This window comes from Mobula hypostoma, chromosome 3 (assembly GCF_963921235.1).
Source record: "Mobula hypostoma chromosome 3, sMobHyp1.1, whole genome shotgun sequence".
Lineage (NCBI taxonomy): Eukaryota > Metazoa > Chordata > Chondrichthyes > Myliobatiformes > Myliobatidae > Mobula > Mobula hypostoma.
In genome coordinates, this window is record NC_086099.1 from 206,174,048 (window position 1) to 206,201,611 (window position 27,564).

At 41.4% G+C, this 27,564-nt stretch overlaps 1 protein-coding gene across 2 annotated transcripts in view; it reads left to right on the plus strand.

Moving 5' to 3' along the window:
* Positions 1–27,564, plus strand: part of ncapg2 (non-SMC condensin II complex, subunit G2) — a 116,935-nt gene that overhangs the window by 29,390 nt on the left and 59,981 nt on the right. For both annotated transcript variants that reach the window (XM_063042412.1, XM_063042411.1), the window contains exons 7-10: positions 677–771; positions 7,058–7,127; positions 9,149–9,235; positions 15,282–15,374. In XM_063042412.1, the coding sequence (XP_062898482.1) occupies positions 677–771; positions 7,058–7,127; positions 9,149–9,235; positions 15,282–15,374 (345 nt within the window). The remainder of the gene's footprint in view (positions 1–676; positions 772–7,057; positions 7,128–9,148; positions 9,236–15,281; positions 15,375–27,564) is intronic.

Here is a 27,564-nt window from a genome sequence, read left to right on the forward strand (position 1 = left end):
CAGTTTAGAAGAATGATGGGGGGACCTCATAGAAACATTTCGAATGTTGAAAGGCATGGACAGAGTGGATGTGGCAAAGTTGTTTCCCATGATGGGAGAGTCTAGTACGAGAGGGCATGACTTAAGGATTGAAGGGCGCCCATACAGAACAGAGATGCAAAGAAATTTTTTTAGCCAGAGGATGGTGAATCTATGGAATTTGTTGCCACGGACGGCAGTGGAGGCCAAGTCACTGGGTGTATTTAAGGCAGAGATTGATAGGTATCTGAGTAGCCAGGGCATCAAAGGTTATGGTGAGAAGTCGGGGGAGTGGGACTAAATGGGAGAATGGATCAGTTCATGATAAGGTGGTGGAGCAGACTCGATGGGCCGAATGGCCGACTTCTGCTTCTTTATCTTATGGTCTTATGGCTCCTATACCTCTTTCCTGATGGTCGTAATGAGAGGAGGGCATGTTCCCGGTGGTAAGGATGCTTAATCATAATGCCACATTGCTGCCTCCATTTATTTATGATTTAAGAAATGGGAATGACATTGAAGTAAAATGAACAGAGCTTTAAATGTGTATCTTTTTGTACAGAATTCAATGTTTTGATTTTGAAGTTACACTCAAATTTAACATCGGTATGGAGCATGGAGGCTTTAATCGTACATTTAAACTTCTCTTTCTTCTTAGGGAAGGCGTTTCCTAAGTTTTTTGTTCAGCTGGGATGTGGAATTCATCAAAATGATCCATGGGACCATTAGGAACCAGTTAACTTTCTTTCCTAAGTATGTACATATATTCAGGACATAGCATGATAGTGAATTGATTGATTTATTCAGTAATTTATATTAAGAGAACTTTGAGAAATTCAAGTCATAAAATTTTTCATTATGTTAGGAGTTTCTTTGTGTTATCTGAGTACCATTTTTTTTCCTTTGTAAATTTAGCAATGGTGATCACATCTGCATTTTAGGAAAGTAGGCATTTGAGGCTATGGCCCTTCATCAGGACTGGAAAGGAAGTGGCCCTTCCCCTTTTCTTTCCAGTTCTGATGATGGGTCTTGGTTCAACTTGCCAACTGTTTATTCCTTTCTGTAGATGCTGCCTGACCTGAGTTCCTCCAACATTTCATCTTTTCAGACTACCCATCTTCCCACCGTCTCTTGCAAAAATGCCATCCCCTTCTCACAATTCCTCCATCTCCGCTGCATCTGCTCTCAGGATGAGGCTTTTCATTCCAGGACAAAGGAGATGTCTTCCTTTTTTAAAGATAGAGGCCTCCCTTCCTCCACCATCAACTCTGCTCTCAAATGCATCTCTCCCATTTCACACACACCTGCTCTCACCCCATCCTCCCACCACCCCACTAGGGATAGGGTTCCCCTTGTCCTCACCTACCACCCCACCAGCCTCTGGGGCCAACATATAATCCTCTGTCACTTCTGCCACCTCCAACGGAATCACACCACCAAGCACATCTTTCCCTCCCCCCCCCCACTTCTGCTTTCCGCAGGGATCGTTCCCTGCGTGACTCCCTTGTCCATTCGCCCCCCCCCATCCCTTCCCACCGATCTCCCTCCCGGCACTGAATCCTTGTAAGCGGAATAAGTGCTACACCTGCCCTTACACTTCCTCCCTCACCACCATTCAGGGCCCCAGACAGTCCTTCCAGGTGAGGGGACACTTCATCTGTGAGTCGACTGTTATGATATACTGTGTCCGGTCCTCCTGGTGCAGCCTTCTGTATATTGGTGAGACCCAACACAGACTGGGAGACAGTTTCGCTGAACACCTATGCTCTGTCCGCCAGAGAAAGCAGGATCTCCCAGTGGCCACACATTTTAATTCCATGTCCCATTCCCATTCTGATATGTCTATCCACGGCCTCCTCTACAGTAAAGATGAAGCCACACTCAGGTTGGAGGAAGAACAACTTATATTCCATCTGGGTAGCCTCCAACCTGATGGCATGAACATTGATTTCTCTAACTTTCGTTAATGCCCTTCCTCCCCTTCTTACCCCATCCCTTATTTATTTATTATTTCCCCCCCTTTTTTTTCTCTCACTTTTTTTCTCACTGTCCATCTCCTTACCTGCTCTTCATCTTCTTCTGGTGCTCCCCTCCCCCTTTCTTTCTCCCCAGGCCTCCCGTCCCATGATCCTCTCCCTTCTCCAGCCTTGTATTCCTTTTGCACATCAACTTTCCAGCTCTTAGCTTCATCCTTCCTCCTGTTGTCTTCTCCTATCATTTCGGATCTCCCCATCCCCCTCCCACTTTCAAATCTCTTACTATCTCTTCTTTCAGTTAGTCCTGATGAAGGGTCTCGGCCCGAAACGTCGACTGTACTTCTTCCTATAGATGCTGCCTGGCCTGCTGAGTTCCACCAGCATTTTGTATGTGTTGCTTGAATTTCAGCATCTGCAGATTTCCTCGTGTTTGCGTTCCTCCAACATTTTATGTGTGTTACTCTGGATTTCTAGTACCTGCAGAATCTCTTGTGTTTGCATTTTAGGAAAGAGCTTGCTAATGTAGTAGAAAGATACTCCAGCCATTAGCATTTGCCTTTTCATAACTGTTACTGAAACTTTAATTATATTGGAGAAAACTGTTGTAGCCCCATTACCGGGCTCGTATGCAAACTTGGCTCCCTAGCCGGCTCTGCTAACAGCCTTGTGACTCAGCAGTGAGAAGGCCACCTTTCATAAACAAAAGTCTAGGGCCAGTATGACCAAACAGGAACACTGTGATGTTCCAATTAAAGAAACCTCGATTTGAGTAAATGCTGTGCAAAAACTGCCCGTACACAATTGTCAGTTGGCAAGAAGTAACAGATCGCACACCACATAAAATCATAAAGAATATATATTTTTTATGGAATACCCTGGTTTCCTTGGCTGCATAAGTCTAGGGAAGTCGACCTCTGGCCCTGGCAAACTTGTGAGATTGAGGTGTGATCCCACCCAAACCCCTTGTTTGTGTGGATGCAGTATAATTTGCTACCCTGTTACAAATTAGTGCCATGAAATGCATACGATTAAGAGATTTAGCTTTATAATTCTTAATTTGACGAAAGGACTAATAAAGAAAAGAACAAAAAATGAAAAGGGCTCATTTTAACAAAACGGTATACTGTGCACAAGTTGGAGCTCACAGCTCCCCCAAGTCACTGACCCTCAATCGAACTTGCCCTGGGCTTCGTCGAATCACGGCCTCACTCCAGGTCGACTCTTACGACCTCTTCTCTCCAGCGTCTTCCCTCTTCATCTCCTCTCGAGCAAAAAGGCCCGAGCCCAACCTTAGTGTCCCTCACCAGAGAAACCTTCCCTTAAATTTGACCATCCTATTTGGATGGTGCATATTTCTCCTCATCTCTTGTCTTCAACAATAACCCAAACATAAGCTGAAAGCAGACCAAGCTGAAAACAAGCAGCTCTCATAGAACTGCCAAATGAAATATATACAGCATAACAGTAAAAATATGAACCAGGGTATTACAATTAATTTCAGCTTTCTCACACAGTTATTAAGAGAAAGAAAAGAAAAATAAAAGGGCCTATTACAGTTAAACCAGTTTAAGTGTGCATATGGTGTTGGAGCTTATATTTTCCAAAAGCTGAGTATGACAGTTAGTCAAGGCATTGAGTTCTCATCACCAATCACTGGTAGAGCTTCCCATCTTGGACTCCTTCGTCTCGTGAAGCACTCCTTGCAATCGTGTCTTCCCATCGGATTGAATCCTACAGTCATCATTTCCAATCTTCTCTTTTCTGCATTTCCCACCAAAAAGATCATGAACCTTACTGGTGTCCATCTCAAATCTCTCTCCGCCCAGCTCTCGCCGGAACCTTCTCCCAATTCCACCATCCTGACTAGATGACACAACATTCCGAAATTGAATATCATAGCCCCTTATCTTTAGCTGAAGCCAAAACATTCTACCAGCAGGGCACACTGCTGTTACAGAAAGCTAGTTAATGACATACCCCACAGCATTAGCAGTAAAAATCTTAACCAGGGCGTTACATTCTCCCCCTCCCCTGCACCACCAAAAATAGTCATGTCCTCATGAGTTTGAAGCTTATCAAACTATTATTAATAACACAGTATTCAAATGAATTGTGTGATTTCAGGACCCCTGACCCATTTGTAAATGGCAGTAACATATCTCACTATGGGGATAGATGCAACACTCTGTTTCACTGATGCATCATATCTGGGCAGTTTCCTGACTATCCGTGACCTTTTTATCTCATCTTCAGCATCTTCGCGTCGGGCAGTCCTTGTGACCTTTCCTGTCTATTTGCGGATGCCTCCCCTCTGTCCATTACTTGTGTCTTTTGGCAATTCAGGTCCCCCTGCTACCCGACTGAGCTCAACTTCATCCCCAATTACATCGGAGCCCAGCTTCCCTTCACTGTCTAGCATCGCGTCTGCCTGTTCACTGCTAGTCCTCCCTGCTACACCTGAGTCAGGGTTGGGAGATTCAGGAATCTCTTCATCAATTCTTGAGGAGTTTGCATAAGGTAATGTATATCACACCCCATTTCCTCATCCTCTGAGTCTGTACAGCATTTAGTGGTTGGGTCCTTTTCAGGTATTTCCACTGACTGCACAGGAGGAGAACAGAATGGCAGAGGTCTCCTACTAGGTGTAGGTTCCGTGTCAGGCTCTGGGTCAACACGCACCTCCTGCCCTCGGGGTAAAAGGTGATTCCAATGGAGAACTTTGATAGAGCCATTCTCATCTTCACCCGTAAAACTGGCACATTTGGCATCTTGTTCTTCACTACATAAGGCATAGACCCCCAACGGTCAACTAACTTGTGCTTCCCTGGTAGCCCCAGGTTTTTTATTAAAACTCTTCGGGCATCAGTTGAGAGAATCTAATCTTTTGATCATATTTCCTCGTGTTTCCTTGATTTTGCTTGGTGGTAGAAACTGCAGCTAGCTCATAAGCCTTTTGCAGTTCTTTCCTCATGTCAGACACAGAACTGAGATACGTCTTCTGTGGCAGTACCTTCATCACCAGCTCCAAAACAGTCTACAGACAATCTCGCTTCGCGCCCAAATATCAAATAGTATGTTGACCATCTGGTAGCTTCCTGCTGTGTAAAGTTGTAGCAGTGAACCAAATAGTCATAGTCATAGTCATACTTTATTAATCCCGGGGGAAACTGGTTTTCGTTACAGTTGCTCCATAAATAATAAATAGTAATAGAACCATAATATAGTTAAATAGTAATCAGTAAATTATGAAATAAGTCCAGGACCAGCCTATTGGCTGAGGATGTCTAACCCTCCAAGGGAGGAGTTGTAAAATTTGATGGCCACAGGCAGGAATGACTTCCTATGACGCTCAGTGCTGCATCTCAGTGGAAAGAGTCTCTGGCTGAATGTACTCCTGTGCCCACCCAGTACTCTATGTAGTGGATGGGAGACATTGACCAAGATGGCATGCAACTTAGACAGCATCCTCTTTTCAGACACCACTGTGAGAGAGTCCAGTTCCATCCCCACAACATCAAATAGTCAATATGCTGACTCAGTTTGTTCTTTTGGCTGATATCCAGGTTTCCAAGCATGTCTGAGGGTGATGGGGCGTGGTCCTCGAGTTTTCGACTCTATAATTAGCTCAGTAATTTATGTATGAACCGACTCTCAAAATCCCTTCCCTGGACACTGTGTATTCTTTTTGGGAGACCATAATGATCAAGATATCTATCCCATAATACTTTGGTAACTGGGGATGTCATCTGATTCTCTGTGGGAAAGACTTGAGCATATGTGGTATAGTGATCAGTGATGACCAAGACATTCGCAGCAATGCTGGAATCAGGCTCTATGGATAGGGAATCCATACACACTAAACCAAGTAGCCTCGAGCTCTGTAAGTGAGATAATGGAGCAACTCTTGTAGGCAGCGCCTTCCTCCGAGTACATCAGCTGCATGACTTGTACTCTTCAACTTCAGGCTTCATTTGGGGCCAATAGAACTGATCTTGACCAATCCATAGGTCTTGTCAAATCCCAAATGACCCGAATCATCATGAAGTGACTTCAACACAATCCTCCGATGCTTCTCAGGCAAAACTAACTGGGAATGAGGAGGCATGACCCTGTATAGAACTTGGTTTCTGAACTGCAGTTGGTCACATTCTTTCATCAGTAAGGGTATAGCAGGGTATTTTGTCTTTTCAACTTAGGCCATATCCCTTTTTGCAACAAATGACCAAATGGCACCTATACAAGGATCATCTCACTGGGCTGCTGCCAACTCTGCAGGATTTGAGGCAGGCAACTGTTTCGTATCCAGTGCAGTCAAGTTGCAATAAGCTTGTGGCATGGCACGATCAGAAGCTCCCAAATGATCCGCAGCTCTATCATGCCATAGCCTGCCTCTGATTTTCCCACTGTAGAACCTTCTTCCAGCTGACATCAGGACTGGGAAAATAGATAAGAAGTTAGAGCGAGAAAGGAAGGGGGTAGGGAGGAAGAAGTACAAGGTGGTTGGTGATAGTTGAAACCAGGAAGCTGATAAGTGGAAGAGATAAATGGCTGGAGGAGGTGGATTCTGATAGGAGAGGATAGAAAACCATGGAAGAAAGGGAAGGGAGAGGAGCATCAGATGGAGATGATGGGCAGGTAAGGATATGAGATGAGAGAGGAATACAGGAATGAGAATGGCGCGGGGGGGGGTGCAATTCCTGGAAGTTCGAGAAATCGATGTTTTTTGATCATTACTGAATGTTTCTCTGGTCTTCCCGCTCCTTCTCCTTTCCTTAACTATGATACACCTTTCCCTGCCCCCTTCCTACTCTCAGTCGACAGTAGAGACCCATATCACAATCAAGGCCATCATCACTTGTATGTCATGAAATTTGTTTTCTTTTTGCAGTAGCAAATCAGTGCAATACATAAAATTACTATAGTACTGTGCAAAAGTATTGGGCACCCTAGCTATATACGTATATCTGCCTAAGACTTTTTCACAGTACTATGTTTACAACATTGTTCATGTTGTCATATATATCTTGAAATAGCTAAGCTTCTGATTTCATTTTTCCCTCAAGGTCCATAATGCCTTTTGTAGCTGAAGTATACTTTAGAGCTTGGAGGAAGGCATCTGGATTGTTCCTCGAGGTTAGTGTTAATGATTAGAAGATACCACTCTCTCGTTAATCCTCGTATGTTTTTCAATTGCAATGTGAGTTTTGCCTAGAGATGAAGCAAGCCCTCTGTTTTATAAATTGAGAGATGGGGCTAAAATAGATAGTTTTTTCAAGAGTCAGGTGTAGTCCCTTGAAAGTTTATGGGGATTATTCTCCTCTTGGAATCATTTAGAAAAGAAAATGTACAAATTACCTCAATCAACTAGACAAAATAAACTCAAAATAATGGTACCTTGTGAATCAGTGTACTGTATATGCTGGTCTTTTCTTCCTTTCCGTCTGCAATAGGTTCTTCTAATTGAATGGATCAAAACGTTTATGTGATCTCTTTGCATTTTTATGTACTGCTTGCATCATATTGCTAATCAGGAAAAAAGTGGAAAGTACTACAAAAGAGAATAGGTTTAGATCAGCCGATTTGCTTTTAAAGATTAAAATCATGATTGTAAATAGGGAAATTGAGTTATCTCGTATTTGACTGACTCGTAGAATGAGTTGAAAATGTTGAATACTTATTTGTTCCTATGTTTCCTATTGTTACTAAAGATTACAGTTCATTTTTCATACTCTGTTTTATGAAATTAATCATTGGCTGCTACATGGTCACTGATTATTTGAATTATTGTTTTATTTTGTAAAGTTGATAGAAAAAGACAGTCAGAAACCACAAGGGAAATTGGTCTGTAAATTTAAAAGATTTGGCCCAATGAATCAAAATGGAATGACAACAGAACTTAATAGAGTGAGGTAGGGAATGTGGAACTTCAGCATGTTGACAAACTGTTATTAAATTTTTTTTAAAATGCTGGAATTATTCTGTAGGTTAAGTAGATTAACTCTTTTCTCTCCATTCTTGCTGGAAAACAAATCTCCTCCTAAGTCTCAGTACTCTTGCAGACTGTGCCAGGTTTTCTTCCAGGATTTCTCTGTATTTTGCTGCATTTATTTTACCCTGTACCTTCACAAGCCTTCTAGGGCCTGCTGCAGTGAAACATCCCCAGAGTAAGATGCAGCCACCACCATGTTTCATGGTAGGTATGGTGTGTTTTTGATGATGTGTAGTGTTTGGCTTACGCCAAACATAGTGTTTAGTCTGATGGCCAAAAAACTCAATTTTGGTTTCATCAGACCATAGAACCTTCTTCCAGCTGACTTCAGAATCTCCCACATGCCTTCTGGCGAACTCTAGCTGAGATTTCACATGAGTTTTTTGTTCAACGGTGGCTTTCTCTTTGCCACTCTCCCATAAAGCTGCGACTGAAGAAGCACCTGGGCAGCAGTTATATGCAACGGTCTCTCCCATCCCAGCCACTGAAGCTTGTAAGTCCTTCATAGTTGTCATAGGGGCCTTGGCTTCCCTCACTAGTCCCCTTCTTGCACTGTCACTCAGTTTTTGAGGATGGCCTGCTGTAGGCAGATTTACATCTGTGTCATATTCTTTCCATTTCTTTGATTGACTTAACTGTACTTAAAGGGATATTCAGCGAATTGGGAATTTTCTTGTATCCATCTCCTGGCTTGTGCTTTTCAATAACCTTTCTGTGTAGTTGCTTGGAGCATTCTTTTCTCTTCATGGTGTAGTTTTTGCCAGGATGCTGACTCACCATCAGTTGGACCTTCCAGATGTGGGTGTATTTTTAATAAATTCAATTGAAACACCTTGACTGCACGCAGGTCTGAAAAAACAAATCTCCATTTAATTATGTGACTTATAAAACCAATTGGCTGCACCAGTGATGATTTGGTCTGTCATTTTAAAGGGGTTGGGGTGAATACTTATGCAGTCAATTACTTTCTGTTTTATATTTGTGATTAATTTAGATCACTTTGTAGAAATCTGTTTTTGCTTTGACACGAGTATTTTCCTGTTGATCATTGATTAAATCACTGTTAATAAATGTTGTAAGACAATAAAACATGAAAACTTTGGGGCACTGTAAAAGGGACATGTTAGTATATTAAATACCTCTAGCACATTTTCTCTTCTTTCAGACTATTGAAAACTGCTGTATCCAGGATTTTATGCATCACGGAGTTCATCTTCCTCGGAATTCTCCAGTTCATTCTAAAGTGCGAGAGGTATGTTCAATTTTAAACCACTTCATTTAATATAAGGTTGCACAGTTGGTCCTTTGTAACTGAGCAATTATTAATATATCCAATTACTGTGAAAAAAGTGATTTATTTTGTCTTCCCCTTTAATGTTTTTTTCCTCTAAAAAATATCCAGTTCTGAAGACTTAATTTTCTAACAAAAACACATACCTATCAGATTGAGACCTGTTTTTATTTTTACACAATCTCCTTTTTAATATGATTTTATTTCTCATGTTGGTAGATAACAATGTATAAAATAAGGTTCAAAAGGAAATGTATTTGGAAAAAAGCCTGCATTACGTTAATAGTTTGGACATTATGATGTAGATGTTTCTTCTTTGAATTTTGTACGGCCTGAAACGTCGACTGCACCTCTTCCTATAGATGCTGCTTGGCCTGCTGCGTTCACCAGCAACTTTGATGTATGTTGCTTGAATTTCCAGCATCTGCAGAATTCCTGTTGTTTTCAGATTTATTATCACTGACATATGTTGTGAAATTTGTTGTTTTGCAGCAGCAGTACTGTGTAATGCATAATAATATACCGTAAATAGTAATAAGAAATATATTTTAAAAATTAGTTCAAAAAGAGAAAAGAAAAAGTCATAAATTTTGCAGTTTTTCATTGTTTTGGATATATGGAATTGTTTAAATATAGTGTGAAGTTGTCCTTTTGGGAGAGTGATTACATGATTTTTTTTTAAGAGATTCCTAAGTCTTTAGTACTTCCTTAGTCGGCAGTGGAAGCAAGGTCCTCGAATATCAGAATGGCCAAAATTTATAGGTATTGATAAACAAGGAAGTGAAACATTGGCTAGGGTGGACCGGAATAAGGATGATCAGATCTGCAAAAATCTTATTAAATAGCAGAGCAGGCTTGAGGGACCAAGCAGCATATTCCTGCCTCTAGATCATTTTTATGTTGTTCTGCTTTAATGCGTGTTTCCAGAATGTGAATTGGGTATAAAGCAATTGATGAATTGGGAGATGCTATTTGTATTTTGCAGGCTGAATCAGTTATAATGTGATTTTGATCATGAACTAAAAAAATACAGTTAACTTGGGAATTGATAGGCAGAAAACGTGCTGTCTTGAGGTAAAACAATCTGGGGGTGTATGGGGGAGCATTATTTATATATAACTTCCCATACCATTGTTTTAAGAGCATAAGCTGGTGGTTTCGCTTTGGGAGACCTTTTTAAATTGACAAGTAATTGCTTTAATTGATTCTTGTGCAAGGATTCTTTATTAAGCAATGTAACATACATTAGTATTTTAACTTGTAATGAAATAAACTTATCACTATTAAAAGCTTTATTTCTGAAAATCCTGCAGGAAAATAACTTCATTAGTAAGAGTGTGAAACCGCCTGCACCCAACCATCTTTTTCCCTGTAGACACACCTGTGTTTATACTAGAACGTCCTTTAATATGAGGCTGGAAAGACTGGGTACAAGCCAAGTCGAGGCTGTGAAGCCCAGGCCTGAGAGCATTTCAAGGAAGCAGGGCCCAGGTCCAAGAGTGAGGAATGGGCCAAGGTGTGGTTAATTTAAGTGCTGGGTGAGATTGAAAAGGTCAGGGTGTCTGGGCTGGAGGCAAGGGATGAGCCGGTGTTCATCTCGCTGCTCGGCAAGGTTTATTCGTCTCTGCTGAACCGAGGCTGTGGCCTGTAACTAATGGGCTCTTGGATCAGCTGCGACTGGTTTCATGGCGATGACCTCACATTTGTGAACTTCAGTTCTGAATGTCATTTACCTACTTCTTATTGTTTGTACAAATTGTGTTTTTTTTCCACGTTGGGTATTTAATGGTCTTTTTTAATGAATTCTTTGTTTTGTATCTGCCTGTAAGGAGACAAATCTCGAGGTTGTATATAGTACAGATACTTTGATAGTAAATGTACTTTGAACGTTGAGGTTTCTTAAGAATACAACTATTGTCTTATAGAAGAACTACCTTTATAAGGTGTCTTTATTACAAAGCTAAAGGCCTTGCTTGTGATATATGGTCTTGAAGGTAATTCAAATAGAAAATTTCCTTTAATTTAAAAGAGGGGTTGGGTTGTGTACGCAGAACTTTGGAAGCTAGTAATGTGCTTAAAAAGGAGGACCTCAAAAGTATAAACCTAGATTACCAATACCATATGCTATAGAAATAAGCAGGTGAATGTGTGGCAGGAGAAATGATGAAGGAGTAAGAACTTTGGATTCCTTAGGAACTGGGGCCATTTCTGTAAGAGGTGGGATCTCAGTGGAAATAAGACCAATAACTTCATGGGTTGGGGTTTTAAACCAGCTTGGCAGAGGGATGAAACCCAAGGAAAGAACCAAATGGAAGAAAAGCTAAGCTTGAAATAGAAGATGGGGTTTCAAGTGAAAGGATGTTTAGGAAGAGAAAAATGAAAGGAGTAAGCAAAATTGCAGAGTAACAATAACCAAAGTGCATCAGCGAGAAGAAGCATAAGAGGGCACCAAAAAACAGAGTAAAGCAAAATGCTAAGATAAAATAAAAACTAGAGACTCGTTTTCTGAATGCATAAAACATTCATAATGATGCATAAAATAAACTGCTAGAAAAACTCAGCAGGTCAAACAGCATCTACGGACACAAAGGGATACATCAAGATTGAGTATACAGTAGATATAGAAGGAAGATGTCCAGTGTATTAAAGAGAGGATAAAATGTACTGGTTGGTGATGAGTAGAAACACTTAAGGCAGGGATGAGGTAAACCAGATGGAGATGTGAGGGGGTTGAGGGGAAGGTGGGTTCAGTATAGCCAGGATAGGAAAGATGAACCAAAGAAGAAACCCAGCTAGATGGTTATGTGGTTGATTTCTATTCATGATTTCCTCCATTCATTCTGTCCCCATTCATAACAAGGTACCTTCATAATAACGTAAACACGAGGAATTCTGCAGATGCTGGAAATTCAAGCAACACACATCAAAGTTGCTGGTGAACGCAGCAGGCCAGGCAGCATCTCTAGGAAGAGGTATAGTCGATGTTTCGGGCCGAGACCCTTCATCAGGACGAAGGGTCTCGGCCCGAAACGTCGACTATACCTCTTCCTAGAGATGCTGCCTGGCCTGCTGCGTTCACCAGCAACTTTGATGTGTGTTACCTTCATAATAAGGTAATTTGACTATCTTTTATGATACATGGGTGTGAGTTGGTCAAGGATGGGAATTGAATATGCAGGGATTTTTGACATTTCAAAAAGAAAACAAGATTGGAGAGGGAAGTGGGGTAATTTTGTTAAAGGATGAGTTCAATGCAACGTTGAGGAAAAATTTGGCTTGGTAGCTCTGCTTGAGTAGAGATAAGAAATAATAATAAATCACTGATGGGACAAGCTGTACTGTAGAAGACTATAAATGAAGAAATAATGGGGCATGGCAAAGTTCAGTAAGGCATTTTAGTCTATGAAAATAGATTAAAGGGCAAGATTGTTGCTAGTGGCATATAAAAATGTTTTGTAAATTTAAGTAAAGGTATATTTTAATAAGAACGAATAGCTGTATGGCAGTATGAACCTTGCACGGCTAACTGAAGTCAAATTGAAAGAAAAGACAAGACAATGTTGCGAAGATTAGTGTTAGGCCAGAGAACAGGGACATCTTTAGAAATCAACAACAGTTCCGATAAATATAAAGGGAGAAGATAAATTATGAGAGTAAACTGGAAAAATACAAAACAGGAAGGTTTCCATAGGTGTATTAAAAGTAAACATTAATGTCTTGGAGAATGAATCTGGGGAATTAAGTGGTCAATAGAGAATTGTTAGAAATTCAAAATAATTATCTTGAATTAGTTTTTTTGGTAGAAGATGTTTCACCTTGCAAACTTCCTTTTCCCAAAGCTCCATTCTGAAAACCACTATAGAGCTAATATAACCAAAATTTCACACCATCTTACAAGTTTCTTCCCACAGGGAGTTAAAATCTAATCACTTATTCCAGATACCTTCCCACCCCTGCCCCACCCACCATCCCTCCATTACCTCGGTCACTGCAATGCACTGTGATTACTTTAAACAACTTTAGAAAATGCATTCACATGCATTGTAAATACATGTAAGTGTTTATGCATATTTTATTTCATATCTGTACTTTAACCCCTTTTATTTTAATATAATTTGTTAATCTTTAGAATCGTTGAATATTGATTATTGTTGCAGGTCACACCACCACATCATTGCAAATTCCTAATACATGTAAGTGTATAAAGTGAGCAAAGTTGATCCTTGGTCCTTAAATAAAATCCCAATAATAAGAAATAATCATGGACCACTGAGGGGGAGGAACTTTAGAGAGCCTCTAGGACTAGAAATAAAATACTAGGCAAACTAATAGGGTGAAAGGCTGGCTTGTATCATGGTCCTCCTGGCCTGCATTACAGGATTTTAAAGGAATTGGCTATAAAGATGATGTGTACAGTATATATTGGTTAAAATTTACTGAATTTCCTAGATTCTCAGCACTTTCTAGAGGATTGCAAATCTAATTATTTAAATAAGCAAATTGTGTAAATAGATTAAAAGTATAAAATGTGTTACAAAAGTATCCATGGGTTCTTTTGCAGAAGGATTGGCGTACAGGCTGCAAATAATTAAGAGATTACTGCTGAAGGGTCTCGGCCCAAAACGTTGATGGTACTCTTTCCATAGATGCTGCCTGGCCTGCTGAATTCTTCCACCATCAGCATCTGCAGATTTTCTCTTGGAAGAGATTAATGAAGTGTCTTTATTGCAGGGGAGTTGGAGAATAAAGAGGATCAATTTTATTTGCTGTATACACTCACATGTATTGGTAATTTGCTGTAGTGTGTTGGTCAGAGTGTGGCATGCAACAAAAGCAACAACATTCAACAATTACAAAGGATACAGAATTATATAGAATGTAAAGTTAGAGGTCAAAGAATGGATATGGAAAAATGTGCATAAACACAAATACCAGCATGTATTATATTGACAATGTAAACAGCCGTCATAATAAGTGGTTAAAATGTTTACAGTGCAGTGAGGGGAGGGGGAGGATATAAATAGAGGTGGAGGGAGCTAACTAGAATGTTTGATCAAATTCACTGCCTTGGGGAAGAAACTTTTAAAATGATGTGAAGTTTTTGTTTTACTAATCTTATAGCGTTTTCTAGAAAGGAGCTTTTGGAAAAGACAGTTTTCAGGGAAGGGAGTATCTGCAATTATTTGATGCAACCTAGCATTACATTAGTGAAATTGTGCCCAGAATACTGTTTGTACCTTCAGTCTCCATATCTTTAAAAAAAATATGCCTGCATTGACAGCATAGAGGTGGTTCATTAGGTTGATTCCTAGATGAAGCGGTTCAAGTAGGAAGCAAGGTTGAGCAGAATGGGCCTATATTCAGCTTAAAAGAATGATGTATAATCATGAAACTATGGGAATGACAGGATGGATGGCTGAGAAAATGAACTGAGGGACATAATACGAAATAATGAATCAGTTGCTTAAGCAGATGAGGTAATATTTCTTTGCTCAAAGAGTGCTGACTCCTTGGAGTTCATTCCCTAGAGGACTGTGGAGGTGGAGTTATTGAATATGTTCATGACAGAGACTTGCACTCAAAGGCCTATGTGGAGTGAGTGGGAAAATGATATTTACACTAAGCTTGGATCAGCCATGATTTTATAGAATGACAGAGCAGGCTTGAGGGATGAATTAATCCACTCCTCTTTTGAATTTTAACATGACTTTTAGGAGGAAGTGTTTTTACTGTGTTTTGTCATAAAATCCTTGTGGTATATTTTTTCAAATTGTGATTTTTATGATGTTATCTGTTAACTGCAGATACTTGATTTGGATTTTGGACTATCAAGTGAATACTGCAGAATGAATTATTAAACTTAAGCCTGCCATTCTCAGCTTCTTATTAAAGGAGGTGGACTCTTGGTTCTTGAAGCTGACAGCTGTACAGAATTTGCCTTTGTTGAGAGAATTGCCGGAATAAAGCTTAAATGGTAACAGTTGCTAACGTGTGAATTTTTTTGCAGTTGCTGAGCTATTTTCATCAGCAAAAACTACGCCAGGGAGTTGATGAAATGCTGCATCGCCTGTACCAGCCTATTCTGTGGCGGGGGCTTAAGGTACTATTTTGATTTTTGTTAAAGTAATTGTGACTTTATCTGTCTACATCTTTTAAAATTTGGAGATACAACACGGAACAGGCTCTTCCGGCCGAATGACCTGCGCCTCCCGGAGACCCACCTATTTAACACTAGTTTAATTATAGGATAGGCGATTAACAATGACCAATTAACCTGCCAACTGGTATGTCTTTGCACTGTGGGAGGAAACCAGAGCACCCGAAAGAATTCCAGGCGCTCACAGGAAGGACATACAAACTTCTTTCAGAGGATGTTGGAATTGAACTCCGAATTCTGACACCACAAACTGTAATAGTGTCACGTTAACCACTGTGCTAGCGTGGCTGTCTCATGTTTAACAAATACATCTGAAGTAACCATTTTAGCAAATATGAGCCATTTTGAATACTTTCATGAGGTAATGCGAAGTGGTTTAAAGGACCAGGGTCACTAGGATCTATTAACCAAGTTATTCATTGTAATAATATTAAATCCAAATTTAAACACCCTACACAGTGAGTTTATTCCATGGCTGGATTAGGGAAGTTTTGTATATACAATAATTTCTTCAATTATTCTATGTTTAAAGCCACCTGTTAAATGGAGCTGATATCACAACTGCTACTTGATAATAATTAGCCAGTAATACATACAGTAGTAGAATTAGGCCATTCGACCCATCAAGATTGTTCTGCCATTCCATCATTGCAGATTCATTATCCCTCTCAATTCCATTTTCCTGCTTTCTGCCTGTAACCTTTGACTGCTTGACTAATACGCAACCCATCAACCTCTGCTTTAAATATCCTCAATGACTTGGCTTCCACAGCCACCTGTGGCAATAAATTCCACAGATTCATACAATGCACATAAAATGCTGGAGGAACTCAGCAGGCTAGGCAGCATCTATGGAAAAGAGTACAGTCCATGTTCCAGTCCAGAACCCTTTGGCAGGACTGGTGGGGGTGGGGGAAGCTGAGGAGTAGATTTAAAAGGTGGGGGGAGGGAGAGAGGGAAACACAAGGTGATAGGTGAAACCTGAAGGGGGAGGGATGAAGTAAAGAGCTGGGAAGTTGATTAGTGAAAGAGACAGAAGACCAAAGGAGAAAGAAGTGGGGGAGAAGCACGAGAAGGAGACGAGGGGCGGGCAAGAAGGTAAGGTGAAAGAGGGAAATGCGGATGGGAAATGGTGAGGGGGGGAGGTGGGGGGCATTATCAGAAGTTGGAGAAATTAATGTTCATTCCATCAGGCTGGAGGCTACCCAAACGGAATACAAGGTCTTGTGCCTCTAACCTAAGTGTCGTCTCATCACGACAGTGGAGGAGGCCATGGATGGACATAGCAGAATGGGAATGGGAAGTGGAATTAAAATGGGTGGCCACTGGGAGATCCCGCTTTTTCTAGCGGATGGAGCATTGGTGCTCGGCAAAGCGGTCTCCCAATCTACCTCAGGTCTTACCGATTATACGTGTATCTCCACCTATCTTTGTATAGTCCACAAACTTGGCTGCAAAGCCATCAATTCCATCATTCAGATCATTAACATATAATGTTAAAAAAGAAGCAGTCCACAGATTCACCACTTTTTTTGACCAAAGAAATTCCTCTTCATCTGTGTTCTAAATGAACGCCTCTCTATTCTCAGGCGGTGTCCTCAGGTCCTAGACTCCCCTACTTTAGAAACATCCTCTCCGCATCCACTCTTAACTCGACCTTTCAATATTTGATAGGTATTATTTAGATGTCCCCCTCCCCATTCTGCTAAACACCAGCGAATACACTCCTAGAGCCATCAAACACCCCTCATATTAACCCTTTCATTCCAGGATTTATTATCGTGAACTTCTTCAGGACCCTCTCCAATGCCAGCACATCTTTCCTTAGATAAGGGACACTAAACTGGTCACAATGTTCCAAGTGCACTCTGACCGATGCCTCTTCAAGCCTCACTATGACATCCTTGTCCTTACATTCTAGTCCTTGCAAAATGAATGCTAACATTACATTTGACTTCCTTACCACTGATTCAACCTGCAAGTTAACCTTTAGGGAATCCTACATGAGGACTCCCAAGTCCCTTTGCACCTCTGATTTTTGAATTTTCTCCATTTAGAACGTAGTCTACACCCTTATCCCTCTTAGCTAAGTGCATGACCATCCACTTCACTATATTGTCTGCCATATCTTTGCCCATTCTCCTAATCTGTCTCAGTCCTTCTGCAGACTTTCTACTTCCTCAGCACTACCTGTGTCTCCACCTATCTTCGTATCCACAAACCTGGCCACAAAGCCCTCAATTCCATCATCCAAATCATTAACATATAATGTTAAAAAAAGAAGCGGTCCCAACACTGGCCACTGCAGAACACCACTACAGACCAACAGCCAACCAAAAAATGTTCCCTTTATTCCCACTCTTTGCCTACTGCCAATCAACCAATCTTCTGTCTGTGCTAATATCTTTCCTGTAACACCATGGGTTCTAATTTTGTTAATTTTGGAAACTATGTTGACTTTGCCCTGTTTTATCACATTCTTCCAAGTACCCTGAAACTTCATCCGTAATAATGAACCTTAACAACTACCAATCACTGAAGTCAAGTTAGCTGGCCAATAATTTACTTCTTTTTTTAACACCCCTCCCTCCCTTCTTAAAGAGTGGAGTGACCTTTGCAATTTTCCAGTCCTCCGGAATTATTCCAGAATCTAGTGATTCTTGAAAGATCTTTACTAATGCCTCCACATTCTCTTTAGCTACCTCTTTCGGAACACTGGGGTATTGTCCATCTGGTCGAGGCGATTTGACTACCTTCAGACCTTTTAGTTTCCCGTGCACCTTCTCCTTAGTAATAACAACTATTCTCACTTCTGCCTCCTGACAATCTTGATTTCTGGTATACTGCTAGTGTCTTCCACAGTGAAGACTCATGCAAAATACTTACGTTTGTCTACAAGCAACACACATCAAAGTTGCTGGTGAACGCAGCAGGCCAAGCAGCATCTGTAGGAAGAGGTGCAGTCGACATTTCAGGCCGAGACCCTTCATCAGGACTAACTGAAGGAAGAGTGAGTAAGGGATTTGAAAGTTGGAGGGGGAGGGGGAGATCCAAGAGCTGGACAGGTGATGGGCAAAAGGGGATACGAGAGGATCATGGGACAGGAGGTCCGGGAAGAAAGACAAGTGGGGGGGGGGGGACCCAGAGGATGGGCAAGAGGTATATTCAGAGGGACAGAGGGAGAAAAAGAGTGAGAGAAAGAATGTGTGCATAAAAATGAGTAACAGATGGGGTACGAGGGGGAGGTGGGGCCTTAGCGGAAGTTAGAGAAGTCGATGTTCATGCCATCAGGTTGGAGGCTACCCAGACGGAATATAAGGTGTTGTTCCTCCAACCTGAGTGTGGCTTCATCTTTACAGTAGAGGAGGCCGTGGATAGATATGTCAGAATGGGAATGGGAGGTGGAATTAAAATGTGTGGCCACTTGGAGATCCTGCTTTCTCTGGCGGACAGAGCGTAGATGTTCAGCAAAACGGTCTCCCAGTCTGCGTCGGGTCTCGCCAATATATAAAAGGCCACATCAGGAGCACCGGACGCAGTATATCACCCCAGTCGACTCACAGGTGAAGTGTTGCCTCACCTGGAAGGACTGTTTGGGGCCCTGAATGGTGGTAAGGGAGGAAGTGTAAGGGCATGTGTAGCACTTGTTCCGCTTACACGGATAAGTGCCAGGAGGGAGATCAGTGGGGAGGGATGGGTGGGACGAATGGACAAGGGAGTTGTGTAGGGAGCGATCCCTGCGGAATGCGGGGGGGGGAGGGAAAGATGTGCTTAGTAGTGGGATCCCGTTGGAGGTGGCGGAAGTTACGGAGAATAATATGTTGGACCCAGAGGCTGGTGGGGTGGTAGGTGAGGACCAGGGGAACCCTATTCCTAGTGGGGTGGCGGGAGAATGGAGTGAGAGCAGATGTACGTGAAATGGGGGAGATGCGTTTAAGAGCAGAGTTGATAGTGGAGGAAGGGAAGCCCCTTTCTTTAAAAAAGGAAGACATCTCCCTCGTCCTAGAATGAAAAGCCTCATCCTGAGAGCAGATGCGGCGGAGACGGAGGAATTGCGAGAAGGGGATGGCGTTTTTGCAAGAGACAGGGTTTTTAAGGGCATGTGTGGCACTTGTTCTGCTTACACGGATAAGTGCCAGGAGGGAGATCAGTGGGGAGGGATGGGGGGGACGAATGGACACTTCCTCCTTTACCACCATTCAGGGCCCCAAACAGTCCTTCCAGGTGAGGCAACACTTCACCTGTGAGTCGACTGGGGTGATATACTGCGTCCGGTGCTCCCGATGTGGCCTTTTATATATTGGCGAGACCCGACGCAGACTGGGAGACCGTTTTGCTGAACATCTACGCTCTGTCCGCCAGAGAAAGCAGGATCTCCCAGTGGCCACACATTTTAATTCCACATCCCATTCCCATTCTGACATGTCTATCCATGGCCTCCTCTACTGTAAAGATGAAGCCACACTCAGGTTGGAGGAACAACACCTTATATTCCGTCTGGGTAGCCTCCAACCTGATGGCATGAACATCGACTTCTCTAACTTCTGCTAAGGCCCCACCTCCCCCTCGTACCCCATCTGTTACTCATTTTTATGCACACATTCTTTCTCTCACTCTCCTTTTTCTCCCTCTGTCCCTCTGAATATACCTCTTGCCCATCCTCTGGGTTCGCCCCCCCCCCCCGTCTTTCTTCCCGGACCTCCTGTCCCATGATCCTCTCGTATCCCCTTTTGCCTATCACCTGTCTAGCTCTTGGCTCTATCCCTCCCCCTCCTGTCTTCTCCTATCATTTTGGATCTCCCCCTCCCCCTCCAACTTTCAAATCCCTTACTCACTCTTCCTTCAGTTAGTCCTGACGAAGGGTCTCGGCCTGAAACGTCGACTGCACCTCTTCCTACAGATGCTGCTTGGCCTGCTGCGTTCACCAGCAACTTTGATGTGTGTTGCTTGAATTTCCAGCATCTGCAGAATTCCTGTTGTTTACGTTTGTCTACCATTTCTTTGTTCCAGACTGCTGCCTCTCTAGTGTCATTTTCCAACAGTCTGATATACACTACCTTTTGCACTACCTTACTTTCCATTTTTCTATTTTCTATTTATGATTTATAATTTAAATTTTTAATATTTACTATGGATTTGTAATCCAGGGAGCGGGAAGCGCAGAATCAAATATCGCTGTGATGATTGTACGTTCTAGTATCAATTGTTTGGCGACAATAAAGTATGAAGTATATACTCTCGCTTCCCTTTTATTCTTTATATATCTGAAAACCTTTTGGTGTCCTCTTTTATTTAATTGGCCAGCTTTTCTTCATATTTGATCTTTTCTATCCTTATGTTCTATTTTTAAATTTGCCTAATCCTATGATTTATTTTTTGCTATATCATATACCTTCTCTTATGCTGTCTTTGACTTTCCTTGTCAGCCATGGTGGCCTTTAGTATACTACTTCGTCTTTGCGATATGCCTTCCTGCACCTTGCAAATTAGCCCTAGAATATTCATCCATTGATGTTCTGCCGTCATCCCTGCTAGTGTCCCTTTCCAATCAACTTTGGCCATTCCCTCTCTCATGTCTCTGTAATTCTCGTTATTCCACTATAGTACTGCTGCATCTAACTTTATTTTCTTGCTCTCAAACTGCAGGGTGAATTCTATCATATTATGATCACTACCTTCTAAGGGTTCTTTTACCCTATGCTCCTTAATCAAATCTGGTTCATTACACAGCACCCATTCCAGGATTGCTGATTCCCTAGTGGGTTCAACCACAATCTGCTCTAGAAAGCCATCTTGTAGGCATTCTACGAAATCTCTCTTGGGATCCACCACCAAACTGATTTCCCCAATCAACCTGCGTATTGAGATTCCCCATGACTATTGTAACATTCCCCTTTTTAACATGCCTTTTCTATCTCCTGGTGTAATTTGTATCCCACATCCTAGCTGCTGTTCAGAGGTCTGTACATAACTCCTATCAGGGTCTTTATTTTTAACTCTTCCGATCCTATGATACCTCTTTCTAAGGATTTGATTTCATTTTTTACCAACAAAGCCACCCTACCCTCCTCTGCTTACCTTCCTGTCCTTTCAGTACAATGTGCGTCCTTGGATGTTTAGCTCCCAACAGTAATCTTCTTTCAGCCATAACTCAGTTATGCCCACAACCTGCCAATCTCTAACTACACTACAAGATCACTTACCTTATTCTGAATGCTGTGGGCATTCATATATAACATCTTCAGCCCTGTATCACCTTTGACAATTTTGCCCCCATGTTATCCTTCAATTCGTCTCACTAGCTATAATTTTGCTCTACCATCTGCCTGTCCTCCCTCACATTCTTGGTACAAACTGCATCTACTTGTATACCTACCAACTACCCCATCCTCAGCCCTGTTACTCTGGTTCCCATCCCCTTAACAAGTTTTCTTTAGTCTTCCAGTGTAAGCACTGGTGTTTTATACCTTGGGTTTGAACAAAATGGATAATAAATAAAATCCTCTTTCTAGATCTGGAGATGAGCATAAGCATTTGTGTCTGATGTTCCTTCTCTACCACATTTTAAGAACTTCAATCTGAATACTGTATCCTCCAGAGCTGTCTGGGATAGTGCAAAACCTGACTGGCTAGTTTGGTGTAAGGGTACCTATGTCAAGCCAGAATCATGGTTTAGGAGTAGCATACTCATTGATGTGGGCTGTAATCACTGTGCTGAAGAATCCTTGCGTACTATGGTCTTAGCATGTTCTTCATCCTCCAACATCATCCACTGTGGTCATCCTCCCCATCATCTTTAGGTCGTGGGTTTTCTGTTGGACCTCAGTTGCCCGTATAGGTATTTCTTTTCACTTGAGGGTAGTGGTTTCAATGAATGTCTTTTATTTGTGGCTAGTCATTTACATGAAATGAGTCCTAATTTTTTTTCATGGGGATGCCAAACCCAAGTGGATCAACACCATCGCTGAAAAGTCTGATAATTTTGATTTCCCTTATTAGGACTCTGCAGAGCCTTGTGTAAGTCGTGGAAGATGTACACTTTTGTACAAACTGCATATAAGACTATGAGATATAGGAGCAGAATTAGGTCATTCAGCACATCGAATCTGCTTCACCATTCCATCATGGCTAATCCCAGATCCCACTCAACCCCATACACTTGCCTTCTTGCCATATCCTTTGATGCCCTGACCGATCAGGATACGATCAACTTCTGCCTTAAATATACCCACAGACTTAGCCTCCACCTCACTCTGTGGCAGAGCATTCCACAGATTGACTTCTCACAGGCTAAAAAAAATTCTCCTTACCACTGTTCTAAAGGCTTGCCCCCCCAATTTTGAGGCAGTGCCCTCTAGTTCAAGGTACCCTCACCATAGGAAACATTCTCTCAACATCCACCCTGTCTAATCCTTTCAACATTTGGTGGGTTTCAATGAGATTCTCCCCCCTCCCCCCCCACTCTTCCCCCCACATTCTTCTAAATTCCAATGATTACAGGCACGACGACTCCTAAGTCTCTTTGCTTCTCTGATATTTGAACATTCTCCCCATTTAGATAATAGTCTGCACCATTGTTCCTTTTACCACAATGCATTATCATACATTTCTCAGCTCTGTAATCCACATGCCACTTTTTTGCCCATTCCCATTCTTCCAATTTGTCCAAGTCCTGCTGGAATTGCATTGCTTCCTCAGCACTACCTTCCCCTCCACCTATCTTTGTATCATCCGCAAACTTTGCCACAAAGCTATCAATTCCATTACCTAAATCATTGACAAAGAATGTGAAAAGCAGCGGTCACAATACTGACCCCCTGAAGAACACCACTAGTCACTGGCAGCCAACCAGAAAAGGTCCCTTTTGTTCCATAAGACATAGGAGCAGAATTAGGCCATCTGGTCTATTGAGTCTGTTCCGCCATTCAATCATGGCAGATCCTTTTTTTTAATCACCTCCTCAACCCTAATTCCCAGCCTTCTCCCCATAATCTTTGAATGCCATGTCCAATCAAGAACCTATCAATCTCTGCCTTAAATACACCCAGCAACCTGGTCTCCACAGCTGCATGTGACAACAAATTCCACAAATTCACCACCTTTTGGCTAAAGAAATTTCTCCACATCTGTTTTAAAAGGGCGCCCCATTATCCTGACGCTGTGCCCTCTTGTCCTAGACTCTCCCACCATGGGAAACATCCTTTCCAAATCTACTCTGTCTAGGCCTTTCAACCTTCGAAAGATTTCACTGAGATCCCCCCTCATCCTTCTGAATTCCAGCGAATACAGACCCAGAGCCGTCAAACTTTCCTCATATGATAACCCTTTCATTCCTGGAATCATCTTTGTGAACCCCCTCTGGACCCTGTCCAATGCCAGCATATCTTTTCTAAGATTAGGGGCCCCAAACTGTTCACAATACTCAAAGTGAGGCCTCACCAGTGCCTTATAAAGCCTCAGCATCACATCCTTGCTCTTGTATTCTAGACTTCTTGAAATGAATGCAACCATGGCATTTGCCTTCCTCACCACCGACTCAACCTGCACGTTAGCCTTCAGGATGTTCTGTACAAGGACTCCCAAGTCCCTCTGCATCTCAGATTCCTGGATTTTCTCCCCGTTTAGAAAATAGTCCACACATTTATTTCTACTACCAAAGTACGTGACCATGTATTTTTTAACATTGTATTTCATTTGCCACTTTCTTGCCCATTCTCCTAATCTGTCTAAGTCCTTCTGCATCTTACCTGTTTTCTCAACCCTACCTTGCCTCCCCCCCCCCCCCACCAATCTTCGTGTCATCTGCAAACTTGGCATTTGCAGCTTCTTGCCTGTCAGCCATTCCTCTATCCATGCCAGTATCTTTCCTGTAATGCCATAGGATTTTATCTTGTTAAGCAGCCTCATGTGTGGTACTTTATCAAGCACCTTCTGAAAATCCAAGTAAATGACATCCACTGCCTCTTCTTTGTTCACCCTGCCTGTTACGTTCTCACAGATTTGTCATGCAAGATTTCCCTTTACAGAAACCATGCTGACTTTGACTTATTTTATCATTAGTCTTCAAGAACCTCGGAACTTCAGCCTTAATAATAGACTAGAGGGGGACTTCCGGTCAAGATGGCGTTGGTTTAGTCGCTCAAAGCTGTCACTCCACTTCATTTCTTATCTCTGCACTTCTTTCCTTTTTTTTCTCCTGATTGTAAAATTTTTTAATTCTCCCTCCCTCCTGCCTGCGAGTACGCCTGTCTTACTATGGCTGCAAAGACAACCAAATTGGGGAAAAAAGAAGTTTCTGCTGCTGGTTCCTCTGCCGAAATTGTTTCCCTTTTGGAGCAGCACTGACATGATATAATATCTGAATTTAAGTCTTTCAGTTCGTTGAAGTCAAAACTGGATCAAATTAATTCCAAAATGGAGGCTCATGCCGAAAGTCTTTCTCATCTTGAGTCTGCTATTGATGATTTAGAACGTCGTTTTCACAATTTGGAAACCGTTTGCTCCAGCTTGAGTGATCATAACAGCAAGTTAATATCCAAAGTTACTGACCTGGAAGGTCGGAGCAGACGTCAAAAACTACAAATCCTCGGCTTGCCAGAGGCTATCGAACGTGGATCTCCTGTTGAATTTTTTTCTACTTTACTTTGTGAAAGTTTTGGGAACGATATACTTCCAACTCCACCTGAGTTAGACAGAGCTCACCATACCTCTGCGCCTAAGCCAGAGTCGGGCCATAGCTCACATCCAGTAATTCTGTGTTTTCATCGCTATAATGTGAAAGTCCTTTTGATTATGGAAGCACGTCGGAGAGGAAAGTTGGTATACAAGGGTCAGCCTATTCGTATTGTTGAGGACTATGCTCTGCGTGCTGAGTACAAAGGAGTTATGAAAGAGTTTTATAATCGTGGATTCAGGCCCTCTCTGTGTTTTTCCTGCTTGTCTCCGAATAACTCTCATTACTGGAGACAAAAAGTGGTTTATCTTGGTCACAGAAGCTCAGAAATTTATCGAAAGTCTCCCTGTCACTTTGATTTCCTCAGATTTGGACTGATAATTTAAAATGGTGGATAAGAGCTTTTTTTTTCTTCCTGTTTTTTTCCTGATCTATCTTTCTCAAGTCAGTGAATTTTTTTTCATAGTTACTGGTTAAAGTTTGTTTACGCGTTTTTTAGTTCATATCTTTTCTTTTGGATTATTATTTAGAGTTAAGCTTAATTCATTTTAGGGGAATTTTTTTTTTCTTTATGTATAATTTTAATTCATAGTGCGTAAGTTTTCCGGTTTTTGGATTGTTAACAAAATGGAGCTTATGATGTTGTTAAGAAACTGGAAGCTGGATTTTGGGTTTTTTTTTCTGAAGAGCTTGCTGCTAATTTTTGGTAGCTTTCTTGTTGTGGAATTTGACGGGGGGCAGGGATCTCTAAGGCCAATAGCATTTATAGAACCTTTAGTTATTCTTTGTTATTCAGGACGTATTTTTGTCCTGGTTCTCTTGTTTTATACCTTTGCCCCAGAGCTGTTGTCTGAATGCTTGATTTTGCTTATGCCTACTACCCTCTTATGTTTTTTTAAATGACAATGGTTAGTCCGTTGAATTTTATGAGCTGGAATGTTAAGGGATTGAACCATTCTGTTAAAAGAAGGAAGGTGTTTTCACATCTTAAGCAGCTTAATAGTGCAATTGCTTTTTTGCAAGAAACACACACTCATAGTTCTGATAATTCTCGTTTCATGTCAAGGTGGGTGGGGCAGCACTTCCATTCTATTTTTCCAGCTAAAGCCAGGGGGATCTCAATCCAAATGTTCCCTTTGAGCTTCATAACAAAGTATCTGGTACAAATGGTCGTTTTATTATTGTCTCTGGGAAATTGTTTAATACTATGGTAGTCTTGGCTAATCTGTACGCTCCCAATTCAGATGATGTGGAGTTTTTTTAATCATGTTTTCTCTTTATTGCCTGACTTGAGTTTATATTCTCGTATATTGGGCGGTGATTTTAACTGTTGGTTAGATCCAGTTTTGGATCGACCGTCTTCTGTTCCTAGACTACCAATTAAATCTACTTTATCAATTCAGTCTTTCCTTTCTAATTATGGTATCTCTGATGTATGGTGTTCTTACCATCCAAGTGAGAGAGATTATTCCTTTTTTTCACATATCCATCATACTTTTACTAGAATTGGTTATTTTTTAATCGATAACCTCTGATTCCTTCTGTTCGCTCTTGTGATTATCAGAGTATATTGATTTCAGATCATCCCGCAGTTACCCTCTCTATAATTCTTCCAGGTTTCCCCCATATGAATAAACATTGGCGTTTTAATCTGACCCTGTTGTCGGATAATGATTTTGTAAAAATTATGAAGGACCAGATAACTTTTTTTTAAATACTAACATGTCATCTGAAATCTCAACTCAGGTTGTCTGGGATGCCATGAAAGCATATCTGAGGGGTCAAATAATTTCATATACTGCGAATTTGAAAAGAAAGACTTACACAGAGCAATTAGATTTGGTTAGTCAAATTAAAGCAACAGACCCAGAGCAATATACCCAGACCAAAAATCCAGAACTGTACAAGAAGTGAGTGGAACTTCAAACTAAGTTTGACCTTATTTCCACTTACCCAATTGAGCGCCAACTTCTCAAAAGTAAGAGCCAGTTTTATATTCATTGTGATAAATCTGGTAAACTTTTAGTCACCCAACTAAGACGCTCTAAAGCTAAACAACAAATTACAAGAAATTGAATGGGAAATAGGAACATTCTGAAATCAATGATACATTTAAGAATTATTATTCTCGACTCTATACCTCTGAATGTTTAAATGATAGCACTTCTGTCGAGCATTTCTTAAATAGTTTAGATATTCCTTCGCTTTCTCTTGATCTCAAAGTAAAACTTAATGAGCCATTATCACTAGAGGAAATATCCTTAGCCATTTCTGCACTGCAGTCTGGTAAATCTCTTGGACCTGATGAGTTCTCTGCAGAATTTTATAAATCATTTTCCTCATTGCTCTTGCCTCAATTGATCTTAGTTTTATCTGATTTGTTTAAACATGATAAATTACCAGCATCATTTAATGAGGCAAGCATAATTCTTTTAGCAAAAAAAAGGTAAAGACCCAACA